The following is a 17921-nucleotide window of genomic DNA, read 5'->3' on the forward strand; positions in this document are numbered from 1 at the left end:
AAATTAAGAAATCAACATCCTTTAAGTACAAAATTATATTGCCTTTCTCTGAATTCCAAAGGAAAGAAAGGGTATGTGTGAAATTGCAACTCTAATTCAGTACCTTTACTCATTAAGTAGAAAATTAAAGATCTTCTCTTCTCAACATTAGAAATACTACTAAAAAATAATTATAGGAAAGCCCTGGCCATTCAAAGAAAGATCCTATTGTATGAGGGTGCCCAAATGCAAGCATCGAAATGGTTTTTGTTTTAAATTGCTGTAGAGAAAGTCCTGAGTTATTGTAGACTCACGTTTTCTTAAATGCAAATTAGTCTTTGACATTCATAACAATGAAGCCCAACCATCAAGAAATTACTGCTGCCTGGTATATTGCAATGAAGTCCTCAAGAAAACTGAGAATACCAGGCACAGTGGCTCACACCTGTAATCCTAGTACTTTTGGGAGGCCGAGATGGGAGGATCGCTTGAGACCAGGAGTTCAAGACCAGCCTGGGCAACATAGTGAGACCTCATCTCAATAAATAAATAGCGAGCCAGGCACGGTGGCTCAGGACTGTAATCCCAGCACTTTGGGAGGCCAAGGTGGGCAGATCACCTGAGGTCAGGAGTTCAAGACTAGCCTGACCAACATGCTGAAACCCCGTCTCTACTAAAAATACAAAAAGTTAGCCGGGTGTGATGGTGCATGCCTGTAATCCCAGTTACTTGGGAGGCTGAGGCAGGAGAATCGCTTGAACCCAAGAGGCGGAGGTTGTAGTGAGCCAAGATCATGCCACTGCACTCCAGCCTGGGCGAAAAGAAAACTGAGGCAGCCAGAGCCAACATCAAGTGACTCCCAAAAGCAACACCTCTTACAGTTTGCACTGCCACCTCTTACTGTCCTGCACTTCTGTATCCCTTCATTGTCATGTTTCATCAGTCTATTAGCCACATTCCCTCATGTCTCTAATTTTCTACTTTGAATTTTGTTGAGTATTTGAAAAACAGATTTTTTTTTTGAGGCCCAAAATACAAACTTTTCGGCTGGGGGGTCTCATTCTGTTGCCTGGACCAAAGTACAGTAGCTCAATCAGGGTTCATTGCAGCCTCAAACTCCTAGGCTCAAACAATCCTCCTCCCTCCGCCTCCCAAGTAGCTGAGACTACAGGTGCACACCATCATATCCACTTAATTTTTAATTTTTTTAAAATTTTTTGTAGAGACAGGGGTTTCGCCATGTTGCCCAGGCTAGTCTAGAACTCCTAACCTCAAGTGATCCTCTTGCCTCAGCCTCCTAAAATGCTAGGGTTACAGGCGTGAGCCACCGCACCCAGCCTGAAAAACAGATTTTTAAAACTTGCCACAATTTTGTACAAATTAAGAGTTTAAAAGCTTTAAGTGAAGAAACTATCATATAGATAATTGTGTGTTTAATCAATGACTCCAAGATGACATTATCATTAGAGCATCAGCTGGTTATCCTCTGTTTTGTCCTCTTTCTCAGAAGCCATTTTTAGTCATAATCTGAACCTTGGTTATAATGAAAGTAAATGCTGTTTATGTTCACATCCATGATATTTACCTTCAAGCATGCTTCTGATTTCTTCAGCATGAGTAACTTCTTTTGCTGTCTGTCCACTCCCATTAACAATAGTAGTATCAGCATTATATTCTAAGAGAAGCATTACCAACTCCTAAAAATCAGAGAATTTATTTTTAACTATTAAGCTAAGATTTTATTGCATTACCACCCTTTTCCAAATTACTAACTACTACAGAGTCTCCACAATAGAAAAAAGCACCAGGTGAGAATGTATCACGTTATGTCTATAATAAATGAGTGATTCAACTCATTGTGATAATACTTGACAATTGCCTAAACAATTGCCAATCCACGATTGATACATAGCCAACTTCTATAATTGATTTTTATGTAAACTATCTGGCTGTTTTGCCAAAATAATTCATGTGGTCAAATTAAATGTATTAGTAAACAAAGCCACTATTTAAATTAGAGAAGGAAGTACATTCACTGAAGGTCATTCCTCTAAGGCCTGTTGAGAAATATAATTTCTGCCCAACAGACCAAGATTTTTAAAAATTAATCTTGATATTTAAACAAAATAAAGCATTATTTTCTAAAGTGATATACCATTATTGACTGATGGGATACACCATTATTGAAGGAATGGTTTATAATGAAGCATTATCATTAAGCATTAGATAAGCACGACAGTCTCCTGGAGTCAATATTCAACAATAGATAATACATTACATATTTTTATTTACTCTAAGTGGCTAGCTGCTCTTATGGAAATTTCAAATGATAATGTACATACGTCCAGTATCACTGGGCCAGTTATACAACTTAACAAGACAGCAGAAATGGAGGAACAGAATTTCTGATATTGCGGACAGTATTAGAAATTTGATGTTTGATTATCTTATGATACACAACACCTAGGGAGGGGATGATGTCAATGCTTGCTCTTCAGTCTTGCACTAAGGGAGGCTGAAAAACAGTGCTGTTCTAACTTCTAGACTGACAGTGCCTGTAAAATATGAAGTGATATCCTGTGTTGCTACACATTATGCTGTCCTAGGAATTTCATCTTTCCTTTGGGCCATGATGTCCATTTCCTACATTCTTTTAGAATGTTTTCATAGCAAAAAATGCTTAAATAAAATCTAAAAAACATAAACAGGCAAAAAATACATATACTTATTACCCTCATCATTTTATGACCACTATAAACATTTTGGTATATTTCTTACTAATCAATTTCCCTAGGCAAAATTTGAGTTTTCATAACATGATTTTACTTACATGCCACAATTGTTTTATAGCTACATTTCCCAGTACAGTACATGGTGTTTACACATTTTCCATATTTGAGTATTATTATATAAAATGTACTACCACATTAAAAAAACAGGAAAATGGTTTTTTAAAATATCCTAATATTTTAATAAAGTGAATTCTTATAAAATATCTTAACATTTTCTATCATCTTAAAGGTAACATTTTGGGATTCATGTTTTCATGCTTTACCTAAATAGTTCATATTAATTAAAGAAAGTAGAGTAACCCACAGAATGAGAAAAAAAAATTTACAAATACAAGTCTCTTGACTTGTATCCAGAATATATAAAGAACATTTACACCTCAATAATAAAAAGACAACCCAATTAAAAATGGGCAAAGACAACAATGAACAATCCAAAAAGGGAAACTAAGAAAAACAATTCTATTTATAGTAGCATCAAAAAGAATAAAATGCTTAGGAATAAACTTAACCATGAAGACAAAAGGCCTATACACAAAAGACTCAGCACAAAACACTGCTGAAAGAAATGTAAAATGACATAAATAAATGGGAAAACATCCAGCGATCATGGATGGAAAGACTTAATATTGTTAAGAGGAGAACACTACCCAAAGCTATCTACAGATTCAATGCAATCCCTATCAAATACTAACGACATTTTCACAGAAACAGAAAATCCCATCCTAAAATTCACATGGAATTTCAAGGGACCCCAAAAAGCCAAAATAATATTTAAAAGAAGAACAAAGTTAAAGATACATCTTGACTTCAAAACTAACTACAGAGTTACCATAATCAAAACAATGTGGTACTGGCATAAAGATAGACACACAGACCAACAGAACAGAATAGAGAGCCCAGAAATAAACTCTTGGATATATGGTCAAATGATTTTTGACATAAGTGCCAAGACAGTTCAATGCAGAAAAGACAGTCTTTTCAAAAACTGGTACAGGGAAAACTGAATAACCACATGCAGGAGAATGAAGTTAAACACATACCTTACACCATACACAAAAACTAACTTGATATAGGTCAAACATGTCAAAACTAAAACTATTAAAATTATTAGAAGAAAAAATACCAAGAAAGCTTCACAAGGCCTGAGTTAGCAATGATTTCTTGGATATGACACCAAAAACACAGGCAAAAAATGAAAAACTTCATCAAACTTTAACTTTTGTATATTAAAGGGCCCTATCAAGAGAGAAAAAGGAAACCCAGAGAACAGGAGAAAATACTTGCAAATCATGTATCTAACAAGGGATTTATATATAGAATATGCAAAGAATGTCTAAAACTCAAAAACAAAACAAATAACCAGATTAAAAAATGGGCAAATAATTTGAATAGATATTTCTCCAAAGAAGATGTACAAATGGTCAATAAGCCCACGAAGGTAATCCCAGCACTTTGGGAGGCTGAGGCAGACGGATCACTTGAGGCCAGGAGTTTGAGACCAGCCTGGCCAACCTGGTGAAACCTGGTCCCTACCAAAAATACAAAAATTAGCTGGGCATGGTGGCATATGCCGGCAGTCCCAGCAGCTACTCAGGAGACTGAGGCACAAGAATTGCTTGAACCCGGGAGGCAGAGGTTGCAGTGAGTGGAGATCATGCCACTGCACTCCAGTCTGGGCGACAGAGCAAGATTCTGTCTCAAAAAATAAAATAAAATAAGAAGTCTAGGTTAAACACAATGGGTATGTTCTCCAGTGGAGATAGCAGAAAGGAGGATTTGCAGTGAAAACTATTCAAAGACCAACTCAAATATTGTGTAGGGAGCAGGTGCTGGAGGAAGATGAGGCCCATTTTAGGTGCGTGAAGTTTCAGATGCCCAAGGGGCAGCTAGGGACGCCCAGCATGCAGCAGAGCAGAGGACCTGGATGCCTAGAGCAGAGCAACAAGTGAAAGTGCCGACGTCCAGTGAATCCCAGGAAGAGAAAATAAGGCCATAGAGTAGATTGGTTTGTTGAGGGGGAAAGTTGCAAGAGAAAAGAGAATGTGGGGGATTTTTTGTTTTTGTTTTCTTGGGGGGAGACGGCCTAGCTCTGTCAGCCAGGCTAGAATGCAGTGGCACTACCTCGGCTCACTGCAGCCTTGACCTCCTGGGCTCAAGTGATCCTCCCACCTCAGCCTCCCAAGTAGCTGGGACTACAGGCATGTGCCACCATGTCTGGCTAATTTTTACATTTTTTTGTAGAGACGGGGTTTTGCCATATTGCCCAGGCTGGTCTCAAATCCCTGAGCTCAAGTAATCTGCCCACCTCAGCCTCCCAAAGTGCTGGGACTACAGGCATGAGCCACTGCACCCAGCTGAGAAGAATGTTTAAAAAAAAAAAAAAAAATCAAAAGAACATCTATAATGAAGGGTAAGGGAAAAAAAAGGCAAGAATCATAAAAGCAGCCAGAGAAATAAACTGTAGCATGCCTCCTCCCAGAGAAGTAGTCAGCCTCGTTAAAGTGTAGCTATGGAAAAATAAGAAAACAGAAACTCTTAAAGTATATAAACCACTGCCGACCTTTGGAAAAAAATTAAGTTAACTGGGAGAGCCAAGACTCAGACTAGAAAGGGTCAAAATAATCAGGTGTTAAGGAAGTTGAAAGGCCAGGCACTGTGGCTCACGCCTGTAATCCCAGCACTTTGAGAGGCCGAGGTGGGCGGATCACTTGAGATCAGGAGTTCAAGACCAGCCTGGCCAACATGGCGAAACCCGTCTCTATTAAAAATAAAAAAATTAGCCAGGCGTAGTGGCGCACACCTGTAGTCCCAGCTATTTGGGAGGCTGAGGCAGAAGAATTGCTTGAGCCCAGGAGGCGGAGGTTGCAATGAGCTGAGATTGTCCCATTGCTCTCCAGCCTGGGCAACAAAGCGAGACTCCATCTCAAAAAAAAAAAAAAAAAAAAAAAAAGAAGAAGAAGTTGATAAAGGAGATGTAGATATAACTTTTTTTTAAATCCAAGCATCCTCCTCAGAGAAGCCTTCCTCACTCACTGTCTAAAGTAGCATTATCCACTCCCAAACTCTCATCCCCTTACCTTACTAATTTTCATAGCACTTCTAAATGCCTGTATTGTTTGCTCCTCTTTTATGAAAAAAGGGATTTGGTCTCTTGTTCATTGCTATACTCCCTGCCCCTACAGCAATGCTATTTGTTTTCGAATACTTTTTCCTGAATAAAGATGTTTTACTGAAAATATTCCTGGCTAAGACAGCACTTTGGCCAATTTGACAACTAACTACTAAAAAGTCAGAGGAGTAAAGTACTCACCTTGAGCATGATACTTTTATTTTTTAATGGCTGCACAGAGTATGTTTGGACCAGCAGCACAAGGGTGAGGGCAAAGAACAAAGTTAACACAGCCGTGAATCACGCTCCCAAATCGCCCCAGCTCCACTTTCCGCTCAGCAGTCGGTCATTCCCTTATTGCGCCATTATATTGCTGTCACCATCACACAAGTCATCTCAGATGAAATACTTAGAGAAAAATCCTCATGCCCAGATTTTTTTTTTTAAATAACAGCTTTATTGAGGTGTAATTCACATACCATAAACTTCACCCTGCTAAAAGTGCACAATTCTGTGGCTTTGAGTATATTCATAGAGTTGTACATCATCACTATCTAATTTCAGAACATTTCATCACTACAAAAAGAAACCCCATATCTGTTAACAATCACTGCCTATTTCCCCTCCTCATAATCCCCTAGTAACCACTAATCTACTTTCAGTCTCTATGGATTTGCCTACTCTGGACATTTCTATAAATAAATCAAACAATATGTGGCTTTTTGTGTCTGGCTTCTGTCAGTTAGCATGTTCTCAAGGTTCATTTATGTTTTGGTGTGTATCAGTACTTCATTCTCTTGATTTCTGAATAATACTCCATTGCATGACTATACCACGTTTATCTATTAAATAACTAATGAATATTTGAGTCATTTCTACTTTTTATTTCTATTTATTTTAGGTAGAGACAGGGTTTCACTCTGTTGCTCAGGCTGGAGTGTAGTGGCATGATCATAGTCACTGCAGCCTCAAGCTCCTGGCTCAAGAGATCTTCCAACCTCAGCCTCCCAAAGTGCTGGGACTACTACAGGCACATGCCACTGTGCCTAGCTATTTTTTTTTTTTTTTTCATTTTTTGTAGAGACAGGGTCTTGCTATGTTTCCCAGGCTGATCTTGGACTCCTGGCCTCAAGCAATCCTCCCGCCTTGGCCTCCCAAAGTGTTGAGATTACAGGTGTGAGCCACCAAACTCAGTCTCTCCTTTTTAACTGTTAGGAATTATGCTGCCATGAATGTTCCCGTACTGATTTTGAAAGATACTTTTTCTATAAAAGTATCTACTTTCAACAGAAATACCACATGAAAAGTTTTACTTCTTGTAAAGTAATTTTATTTTTTGAGACATGAGTCTTGTCCTGTCACCCAGGCTGGAGTGCTGTGGTGAGATCTTGGCTCACTGCAACCTCTGCTTCCCAGCTTCAAGCGATTCTCCTGCCTCAGCCTTCTACCTTCCGAGTAGCTGGGATTACAGGCGCCCGCCACCACGCCCAGTTAATTTTTGTACTTTTAGTAGAGATGGGGGTTTCACCATGTTGGCCAGGCTGGTCTTGAACTCTTGACCTCAGGTGATCCGCCCGTCTTGGCCTCTCAAAGTGCTGGAACTACAGGCGTAAGCCACAGCGCCCAGCCGTAAAGCAATTTCTTAATGCAGGCTTCAGGTTTCAAGATTAGAAAGGAGAAATAATTTCTAAAAATTATGCTTATTGGGCTGGGCACAGTGGCTCTCACCTGTAATCCCAGCACTTTGGGAGGCCGAGGCAGGCAGATCATGAGGTCAGGAGTTCGAGACCAGTCTGGCCAATATAGTGAAACCCCGTCTCTACTAAAAATACAAAAATTAGCCGGGCATGGTAGTGCATGGCTGTAATCCCAACTACTCGGGAGGGTGAGGCAGGAGAATCACTTGAACTCGGGTGGTGGAGGCTGCAGTGAGCCGAGATCACGCCACTGCACTCCATCCTGGCCAACAGAGCGACACTCCATTTGAAAAAAAAAAAAAAAAAAAAAAAAGAATTATGCTTATTGAACTCCTAGAGACTACAAAGAGAGGTTCAAAAAAATGGTTTAAATAATGAGTCGTACAACTCGTATTAATACAACTCCAAGGAAATATCAGAACACCTTTTTGGGGTTTAATCATGTTGATATACTGTTATAGAGAGGGCAGGATAATATATTAAAACATTTAAAAACTCAGCTACCAAAAGATGGTTACCTGAAAGGGTAAGTTTGAATCCAATGCCCATATGTGTGGAAATACAACTCCCTAGACTTTGGCAAATAAAGAAAGTATCCCCTAAAACCCAAATTTTTATTGAAAAATATCAACAATAAATGTATATCCACTTAAAAGATAATATATTAGTTCTTTCCTGAGAAAAATCAAAGATATACCAAATTTAAGGCCAGATTAAAGACTTAAACAATTATTTCCAAGTAAATATAATAATACTCAATATTTAATTAACATTTACTTGTATCAGACACTGTTCTAAAGTTTTACTTTTATTAAACTCATTTTAATCTTCACAAAAATCATACGAGGAAGGTATTATTATTATTACACCTCTTTTTAAAGATACGGAACCTGAGGCACAGAGGTTAATATGTTTTATACAATACATAAAAACACCTTCAGGCCAGGCATGGTGGCTCACGCCTATAATCCCAGCACTTTGGGAGGCTGAGGTAGGTGGATCACTTGAGGTCAGGAGTTTGAGATCTGCCTGGCCAACATGGTGAAACCCCATCTCTACTAAAAATATAAAAAGTTAGCTGGGCATGGTGATGCGCACCTATAATCCCAGCTACTTGGGAAGCTGAGGCAGGAGAATCGCTTGAACCTGGGAGGTGGAGGTTGCAGTGAGCCAAGATCGCACAACTGCACTCCAGCCTGGGCAACAGACTGAGACTGTCTCAAAAAAGAAAAAAAAGAAAAAAGCCTTCAAAAAGGTAAAAGATACACCACAGTCTACTATACAAACTGAACAAAGTTCACCCCACAATGAAGCCCAACAGTAAGTTTCACTCATGGTCAGGTGCGGTGGCTCACTCCTGTAATGTCAGCATTTTGGGAGATCCAGGTCTGGGATCACTTGAGCCGAGGAGTTCGAGACCAACCTAGGCAACGTGTCAAAACCCTTTCTCTACAACAAATTTAAAAATCAGCCGGGCATGGTGATGCACACCTGTAGTCCTGGCTATTTGGGGGGCTGAGCTGGGAGGTTCACTTGAGCCCAGGAGGTCGAGGCTGCAATTAGCTGTAATCACACTACTGCCATCCAGCCTGGGAGACAGAGTAAGACCCTGTCTCAAAGAAAAAAAAAGTCTTACTCATGCTCTCATAACTTCTATAGGCTTTGAAAAGTGTCAATATTAAATATGAATCAATAGCCAATTACAACCTGAGATCTGACATATGACTAGCACAAAGGAGAAAGATCTAGACAGACAAGAAAAAAAAAGTTTGAAAGACATGAAAATGTGGAAGAAAACCTTTAAAAGAACTATAATATCCTCAGAGAAGTGAGAAATTTCTTCATTAACCAAGATTGGATGCTATTAAAAAATGAACATCCGGTCAAAAAGTTAAAATTCTTAACCATTAAAAATAACAGCAGAAATAAAATATGCAATAGAAAGACTAGAAGACGGACTTGAAGACATCTCCCTGGTTAGGTTTTGTTATATGACACAGTCAACCTTAAGAAAAATATCCCAGGCAGACACGACCTATTGAAGTGAGCCCTCAAAAGGGGCTAGCCTCTTCCTGGCAAAGAAGATGAGAAGTGTAAGTCCAGATATGGCTGTGTGGCCATGATTTGAGGGTGGCCTGTAAGAGCTGAGAGTGATCCCTTGCAAAAGAAAAAAGAAAAAAAAAACAAAAAAAAAACAGTGAACTCTGCCAACAACCTGCATGTACTTGCAAAAAGCCCCCAACCACAGATGAGAACACAGTTCAGCTGACACCTTAATTTCAGTCTTCACGGTCCCTGAGCAGAGAATTCAGCTAGGCTGTGTGCTTGGAATTCTGACCTTCAGAATTGTGAAATAATAAATGGGTGTTGATTTAAGCCTCTAAATTTATGGTAATTTGTTATGCAGCCATAGAAAACTAATTCGCAGGTTTAAAAGTCTAAAGGTAAACAGTAAAATTCTAGGACACCAAGGGTGAAGAGAAGATCCCATCTGACCCCTAACATTTTTTAGCTCGGCATATGGCCACCAAGAATAAAGACTACATTTCCTCGCTCCCCTTTAGCTAGTGTGGCCCCTTTAGCTAGTGTGGCCATGAATATTCGAGTCAATGGGATTAAGCAGAAGTCTCATATAACAGCCTCTGGGAATCTTCTAGAAGGGGCAGTCTGTATATATTCTTTGTCCCTTTTTTGCTTCCCCTAGCCTGCTTCCTGGGATTGGGATGCTCCCAATTGGGATGATATGGTCAAAGCCACACATTGTAGAACATTAAGACAGAAGAAATCTGAGTATTTGAGTATTTGCCACCTGCCCAAGACCACTTATCTAGACTTTTAGGTTACAGAGAAATAAACTAACTTTTTTTATAAGTCACTGTATTAGATTATCTGTCATTCTTTTTTTAGGGGTGGGGGGAGGTAGAGATAGGGTCTCACTATGTTGCCCAGGCTGGCCTCAAACTCCTGGCCTAAAGTGGTCCTCCCTCCTTAGCCTCCCAAAGCACTGCTATTACAGACATGAGCCACTGAGCCCAGCCTGTCATTCTAATTTTAATTTATATACTTCCAGTGATTAAATAATAATCAGGTCACACACACAGGAACAGGAATAAGAATAGCCCTAGACTTCTCAACAACAACACTAAAAGCTAGAAAACGGTGACACAATACCTCCAAAATTCTGAGAGAAAGTGATTTCCAACCTAGAAATCTATACATAGCCAAACTATCACTCAAATACAAAGGTAAGAGGTATTTCCAGACATAAGAATTCTCAAAAAAATTATTTCCCATGCAACCTTTCTCAAGAAGCTCCTGAAGGCTGTGCGCCACCAAATGACAGACAAATCAAGATGGAGGAAGACATGGGGCCCAGGAAACAGGAAATCCAATATCAGAAAGTGGTGAAGAGAATTCCCAGAATGACTAAGACATAAGCTCCAGAATGACCACCATGTGTACAGCTCTGGAGGCCAACTAGTCTAGGCAGAGCAAGAAGACATAAAAAATCAGGCTGGACACGGTGGCTCACACTTGTAATCCCAGCACTTTGGGAGGCAAAAGTGGGCAGATCGTTTAAGGACAGGAGTTCGAGACCAGCCTGGCCAACATGGTAAAACCCTGTCTCTACTAAAAAATAGAAAAATGAGCTGGGTGTGGTGACACACACCTGTAATCCCAGCTACACAGGAGGCTGAGGCAGGAGAATCCTTTGAACCCGGGAGGCAAAGGTTGCAGTGAGCTGAGATCGTGCCACTGCATTCCAGCCTGGGCAACAGAGAAGACTCTGTCTCAAAAAAAAAAAAAAAAAAAAAGACATAAAAAAATCAGGAGAGCTGCTCCCAGAAGGGATAATTACATGACATATATGATCATAGTAAAAGACAGTAAAAAGACCTTTGGAGCTCTTACAAAGACTTTAAAATTACGTGATGAGAAAAAGAACTAAACTAAGAAACCCCATGCAATTGTTTTTTGTTTGTTTGTGTGTTTTGAGATAGAGTTTCGCTCTTGTCACCTAGGCTGGAGTGCAATGGCACAATCTTGGCTCGCTGCAACCTCCGCCTCTCAGGTTCAAGTGATACTCCTGCCCCAGCCTCCTGAGTAGCGGGGATTACAGGTGTGTGCCACCATGCGCAGATAATTTTTGTATTTTTAGTAGAGATGGGGTTTCACCATGTTGGCCAGGCTGGTCTGGAACTCCTGACCTCAGGTGATCTGCCCATCTCAGCCTCACAAATGGCTGGGATTATAGGCGTGAGCCACTGTGCCCAGCCTGCAATTGTTAACTCCAGAAAAAATAAGGCGTTATACCAAAACGAACAAACATAGGCCCCTAAGTGGCTCAAGCTAGCACAGTCAGAATAACATAAACTCAATATTTATTTAACCAAAATCTAGTCATAGGCTAAGAGAATGAAAAAGGTGAAGTAGCTTTGGCAAGGATTAAGAATGGGAGAAACAGGCTGGCGCGGTGGCTCACATCTGTAATCCTAGCACTTTGGGAGGCTCAGGCAGGGATCACTTGAGCCCTGGAGTTCAAGACCAGCCTGGGAAACATGGCAAAACCTCGTCTCTACAAAAAGCATATAAATTAGGTGGGCATGGTGGCATGAGCCTGTAGTCCTAGCTGTGAGGCTGAGGTCAGAGGATCGCTTGAGCCCGGGAGATTGAGACTCCAGGGAACAGTGATTGTGCCACCGCACTCCAGCCTGGGTGACAGAGTGAGACCCTGTCTCAAAAACAAACAAAAAGAATGGGAGAGACAAAGAGCAGAAAAAAATGCTTATCTTCCAGAGATAAGCCAACAGAAAATCTAAAATTAGAAAAATAAAACAACAATGAAAGAGGATACAAACAAATGGAAGAACATTTCATGCTCATGGGTAGGAAGAATCAACATTATGAAAATGGTCATACTGCCCAAGGTAATTTATAGATTCAATGCCATCCCCATCAAGCTACCAATGACTTTCTTCACAGAATTGGAAAAAACTACTTTAAAGTTCATATGGAACGAAAAAAGAGCCTGCATTGCCAAGTCAATCCTAAGCCAAAAGAAGAAAGCTGGAGGCATCAGGCTACCTGACTTCAAACTATACTACAAGGCTACAGTAACCAAAACAGCATGGTACTGGTACCAAAACAGAGATATAGACCAATGGAACAGAACAGAGTCCTCAGAAATAATGCTGCATATCTACAACTATCTGATCTTTGACAAACCTGACAAAAACAAGAAATGGGGAAAGGATTCCCTATTTAATAAATGGTGCTGGGAAAACTGGCTAGCCATATGTAGAAAGCTGAAACTGGATCCCTTCCTTACACCTTATACAAAAATTAATTCAAGATGGATTAAAGACTTACATGTTAAACCTAAAACCATAAAAACCCTAGAAGAAAACCTAGGCAATACCATTTAGGACATATGCATGGGCAAGGACTTCATGTCTAAAACACCAAAAGCAATGGCAACAAAAGCCAAAATTGACAAATGGGATCTAATTAAACTAAAGAGCTTCTGCACAGCAAAAGAAACTACCATCAGAGTGAACAGGCAACCTACAGAATGGGAGAAAATTTTTGCAACCTATTCGTCTGTCAAAGGGCTAATATCCAGAATCTACAATGAACTCAAACAAATTTACAAGAAAAAAACAAACAACCCCATCAAAAAGTGGGCGAAGGATATGAACAGACACTTCTCAAAAGAAGACATTTATGCAGCCAAAAAACACATGAAAAAATGCTCATCATCACTGGCCATCAGAGAAATGCAAATCAAAACCATAATGAGATACCATCTCACACCACTTAGAATGGCAATCATTAAAAAGTCAGCAAACAACAGGTGCTGGAGAGGATGTAGAGAAATAGGAACACTTTTACACTGTTGGTGGGACTGTAAACTAGTTCAACCATTGTGGAAGTCAGTGTGGTGATTCCTCAGGGATCTAGAACTAGCAATACCATTTGACCCAGCCATCCCATTAATGGGTATATACCCAAAGGATTATAAATCATGCTGCTATAAAGACACATGCACACGTATGTTTATTGCAGCACTATTCACAATAGCAAAGACTTGGAACCAGCCCAAACGTCCAACAATGATAGACTGGATTAAGAAAATGTGGCACATATACACCATGGAATACTATGCAGCCATAAAAAATGATGAGTTCATGTCCTTTGTAGGGACATGGATGAAGCTGGAAACCATCATACTCAGCAAACTATCTCAAGGACAAGAAACCAAACACTGCATGTTCTCACTCACAGGTGGGAATTGAACAATGAGAACACATGGACACAGGAAGGGGAACATCACACACTGGGGCCTGTTGTGGGGTGGGAGGAGGGGGGAGAGATAGCATTAGGAGATATACCTAATGCTAAATGACCAGTTAATGGGTGCAGCACACCAACATGGCACATGTATACATATGTAACAAACCTGCATGTTGTGCACATGTACCCTAAAACTTAAAGTATAATAATAATAAAATTTAAAAAAAAGAAAAACAACAATTAGTGACAACTATGTTATCTATAACCAGGAGGTTAAAAAAAAAAAAAACTCAAGTTAAAACTAACAGTATTAAAAGTAGGTACTTCTGGAAGTGGTAAAGAACCACCTCAAGGTCTCCTTCCCCTTAAGCAAGGACACAGAACTAGGATGGAGGCTAGACCCAGATAACAGAGAACCCCCAGCTCACATCCTCTACTCCTACCCCAAGACTAGCAACTACTGAGAACAGGCAACAGCAGTCTCTTAGCAGACAGAAGCCAACGTGTGGAGAGAACCCGCTGAGGCACACAAGGCAGGCCTAAGGCTGAGGGTGAAGGAGGAACACAGGGGAACACCTTCCAGTGAATCAGCCTGTGCCCTCTGCAGAGGTAACACCGAATTTGGAAACTGAAGGAAGGTGAAGCCTGAGGTGCACTGGAAGTAACCATAGCAACAACTAATCATAGCAACAGAGATAAATGATGCCTTCAATGGGCTCATCAGTAGATATCAGAACACCACTGAGGAACGTTCAGTAAACTTGAAGACAGGTCAGCAGAAATCAGCCAAACTCTAAGAGAAAAAGGAAAGAAAAAAGAAGAAACAGAACTGAGCACCCAATAGCTGTATAATGACATCAGTGTAGTACAAGGCAGTAGTTTCTCAATATAGCAAAAAAAAAAAAAGAAAGAAAGAAAAAGATGATGAAAGTAGTATCTGCTACCATTTGTCCATCTAACTTTGCCCTTCAGAATGCTGAGTTCTATTAACCATTTCCTTAACTCTGCAGGTCAGCCCTCCCACTGTTCCTTGCTGAACCTGCCACTCATTACCATAACTGTGCCCCCCTGGCTCCTGATGGTTAAGTGCTGCCTCTCCTGGCTTCTACTGCCTTGGGGTCTAATCACTTTCCCCACACCACCCCTTGCTGTCAGTGAACTCAGGTCCACAGTGGCATTCTCACAGCAGCCCTAGACCCTGAAGGGGAATTGCCAGGGAGCTTCTCCGTGAGGCTGGTGCCTTTCTCACCAGCAATTTCTTCTGCTTTGGTAAATGATAGGACCTCTAAGCCCTTCCATGGCATTTAATTACCTGATATGTTTTCTGGACTTCATACTACAGCCAATCTAGCATGCCCACTTATTAAGGCTCACGCCTGTAACCCCAGCACTTTGGGAGGCCGAGGCAGGTGGATCATGAGGTCAGGAGTTCTAGACCAGCGTGACCAACATGGTGAAACCCCGTCTCTACTAAAAATACAAAAAATAGCTGGGCGTGGTGGCAGGCACCTGTAATCCCAGCTACTTGGGAGGGTGAGGCAGGAGATCATTTGAACCCGGGAGGCGGAGGTTGCAGTGAGCTGAGATTGCACCATTGCACTCCAGCGCGGGCAACAGGGCGAGACTCCATCTCAAAACAAAAAACAAAAAAACAGCAACAACAAAAAACCTGTCTTTCATGGCACTTCTGGCCTCTTGACATCTCTTAATGGGGACCATTTCTTTTTCCCTGATCCTAGGACCCATCCAAGTACAACTCAATCTGCACCATCAAAAGATATCAACAGTGAAAGGTCAGAAGCAGAAGAGAGTCACCCCATTAAAAGTCATGATACCGGCTGAGCGCAGTGGCTCACGCTTGTAAACCCAGCACTTTGGAAGGCCAAGGCAGGCAGATCACCTGAGGTCAGGAGTTCAAGACCAGCCTGGCCAACATGGTGAAACCCTGACTCTACTAAAAATACAAATATTAGCCAGGCATGGTGGCATGCACCTGTAATCCCAGCTACTCAAGAGACTGAGGCAGGAGAATTGCTTGAACGCGGGACACAGAGGTTGCAGTGAGCTGAGATCACGCCACTGCACTCCAGTTAGGGCAACAGAGCTAGACTCTGTCTCAAAAAAAAAAAAAAAAAAGAAAAAGAAAAGAAAAGAAAAATTAGCCAGGCATGGTGGCACACACCTGTAATCCCAGCTACTTGGGAGGCTGAGCCAGGAGAATTCCTTGAACCTGGGAGGCAGAGGTTGCAGTGAGCTGAGATCACGCCACTGCATTCCAGCCTGGGCAACAGGGCAAGACTCCATCTCAAAAGAAAAAAAAAAAGTTATGATACCTTGTCCAGTTTCTGGACCTGAGTCAACTTTGGACATAGAACTATTTACTAAAGGAGAGGCCAGATCCTCCAGGGAAAGATTCTGCAACACCAAAGCAAACATGCACCGTCGTGAATTCCCCAGACCATTTCCAAAGGGACCAATGATCATTTACTCAAGAAACTATACAGTGGAGAAAGGGGAGCACCAAGACATTTCACAAGCTGTTAGATCTAAGGTCCAAGTTGGCACTGACACCAAGAGATCCAAAATGTCATGAGGCCCCTGTGTTAGAAAGGGGGCATGCATGGGAGTGAGATGATAAATGGCGTCCTGGCTGAGGTCTGGCTCACGGTGCGTGTGCTGGTTGGGTCCAGAAATACACCTAGTGGTCATTCTCCTAGTCCCTGAATATGAAATTGGAATAGACACACTTAGTTGTTGGTACAACCCTCACATTGCCACCGTGGTCTATTGTATAGGAGCCAAATGGAAGTGGCTACTCACCCCCAGCCACGGCCAAGACATATCAAAACCAATATCCCATATGGGAAGGGATGGCAGAAATCAGTGCCACCCTTAAAAACCTGAGAATGCAGGGGCCATGGTCCCTATCATATTTCCATTGAATTCACTCATCTGCCACTATAAAACCCAGATGGAATGTGGAGGATGACACTGAACTTCCACAAACTCAACCAAATAGTGACCCCAATTATAGCCACTCTGCCACCTCAGGTACATGGTAAGCAGCAACTGATAGGGCAAATGTACCTTTTCTATCCCTATTAGGAAAAAAAATCAAAGACAGTTTCGATTCACATGGACAAGAGTATACATGTACAGCTTCCGCCTCATGCCATCTGGGAATCCGGCAGCAAATCACACTGGTCCACTTTATCAATAACATTGTCAATCAAGAAAAATGATGAGACAAGTCTCAATCATTTTAGATTTATTTGCCAAAGTTAAGGACACGCACCCAGGAGACAGGCATCTTTCTCTGAAGATGATTTTTGAGGGCTTCAGATTTAAAGGGGAAAGGGCAGGATATTGAGAAGCACACAATTTTCAGGTAAGGGGGTGGGTAGGAAAAAATAGTCATGCCTTTGTCTGGCTCCATGAATCTGCATTTTTTTACATAAGATGACATAAATGGGGCAGAAGAAAAACGTAGAGAATCTGCATTCTACATAACACAGACAAAATGGGGCAGGGGAACAATTAGATATGCATTTGTGTGTGGTGGGCCTGGGTGACTGCACCTGTAAAGATAAGCTATCACTTTGCATTGCTCACTAGGAATTTCCTTGTGAGCAAAATATGGGGGAGGCATGTAGCTTTTCCTCTTGTAGCCATCTTATTTAGGAACCAAAAGGGGGAGGCAAGTTTGCATGACCCAGTTCTCAGCTTGATTTTTCCCTTTGGCGAAATGAGTTTGGGGTCCCAAAATTTAATTTCCTTTCATAACATCATGCTAACAGAACCAGGAGAAGAGGCTTCTTCTCCGCGAGGCTAGGATGTTCAAAGCCTTGGTAAGACATATCTGATCCAGTGGGTGGGAGGTAAAACTTAGGAAGAATTCAGGAGCTTTTCCATGTCAGTAAATTTTTAGAAGTTCACTGGTCTGGGCAATGACAAGACACTTCCTCAGAAGAATAAATTACTGCATCTTGCACTTCCCATAACAGAAGGGAGCACAGTGCCTGGTTGGCTTCAACAGGTTTTGGGGCAGCT

The 17921-nt window shown here is 41.2% G+C and overlaps 1 protein-coding gene across 3 annotated transcripts in view; it reads right to left on the reverse strand.

Annotated features, from left to right (window-relative positions):
* The window catches only part of OSBPL1A (oxysterol binding protein like 1A), a 233095-nt gene that overhangs the window by 175219 nt on the left and 39955 nt on the right, over positions 1-17921 (reverse strand). For 2 of the 3 annotated variants that reach the window (XM_009433810.5, XM_054672214.2), the window contains exon 5: positions 1565-1676. The exons of the other annotated variant lie outside the window; for it this stretch is intronic. In XM_009433810.5, the coding sequence (XP_009432085.4) occupies positions 1565-1676 (112 nt within the window). The remainder of the gene's footprint in view (positions 1-1564; positions 1677-17921) is intronic. 3 annotated transcript variants of the gene reach the window in all.

The sequence above is a fragment of the Pan troglodytes genome, chromosome 17 (assembly GCF_028858775.2).
Source record: "Pan troglodytes isolate AG18354 chromosome 17, NHGRI_mPanTro3-v2.0_pri, whole genome shotgun sequence".
In the NCBI taxonomy this organism is placed as follows: domain Eukaryota; kingdom Metazoa; phylum Chordata; class Mammalia; order Primates; family Hominidae; genus Pan; species Pan troglodytes.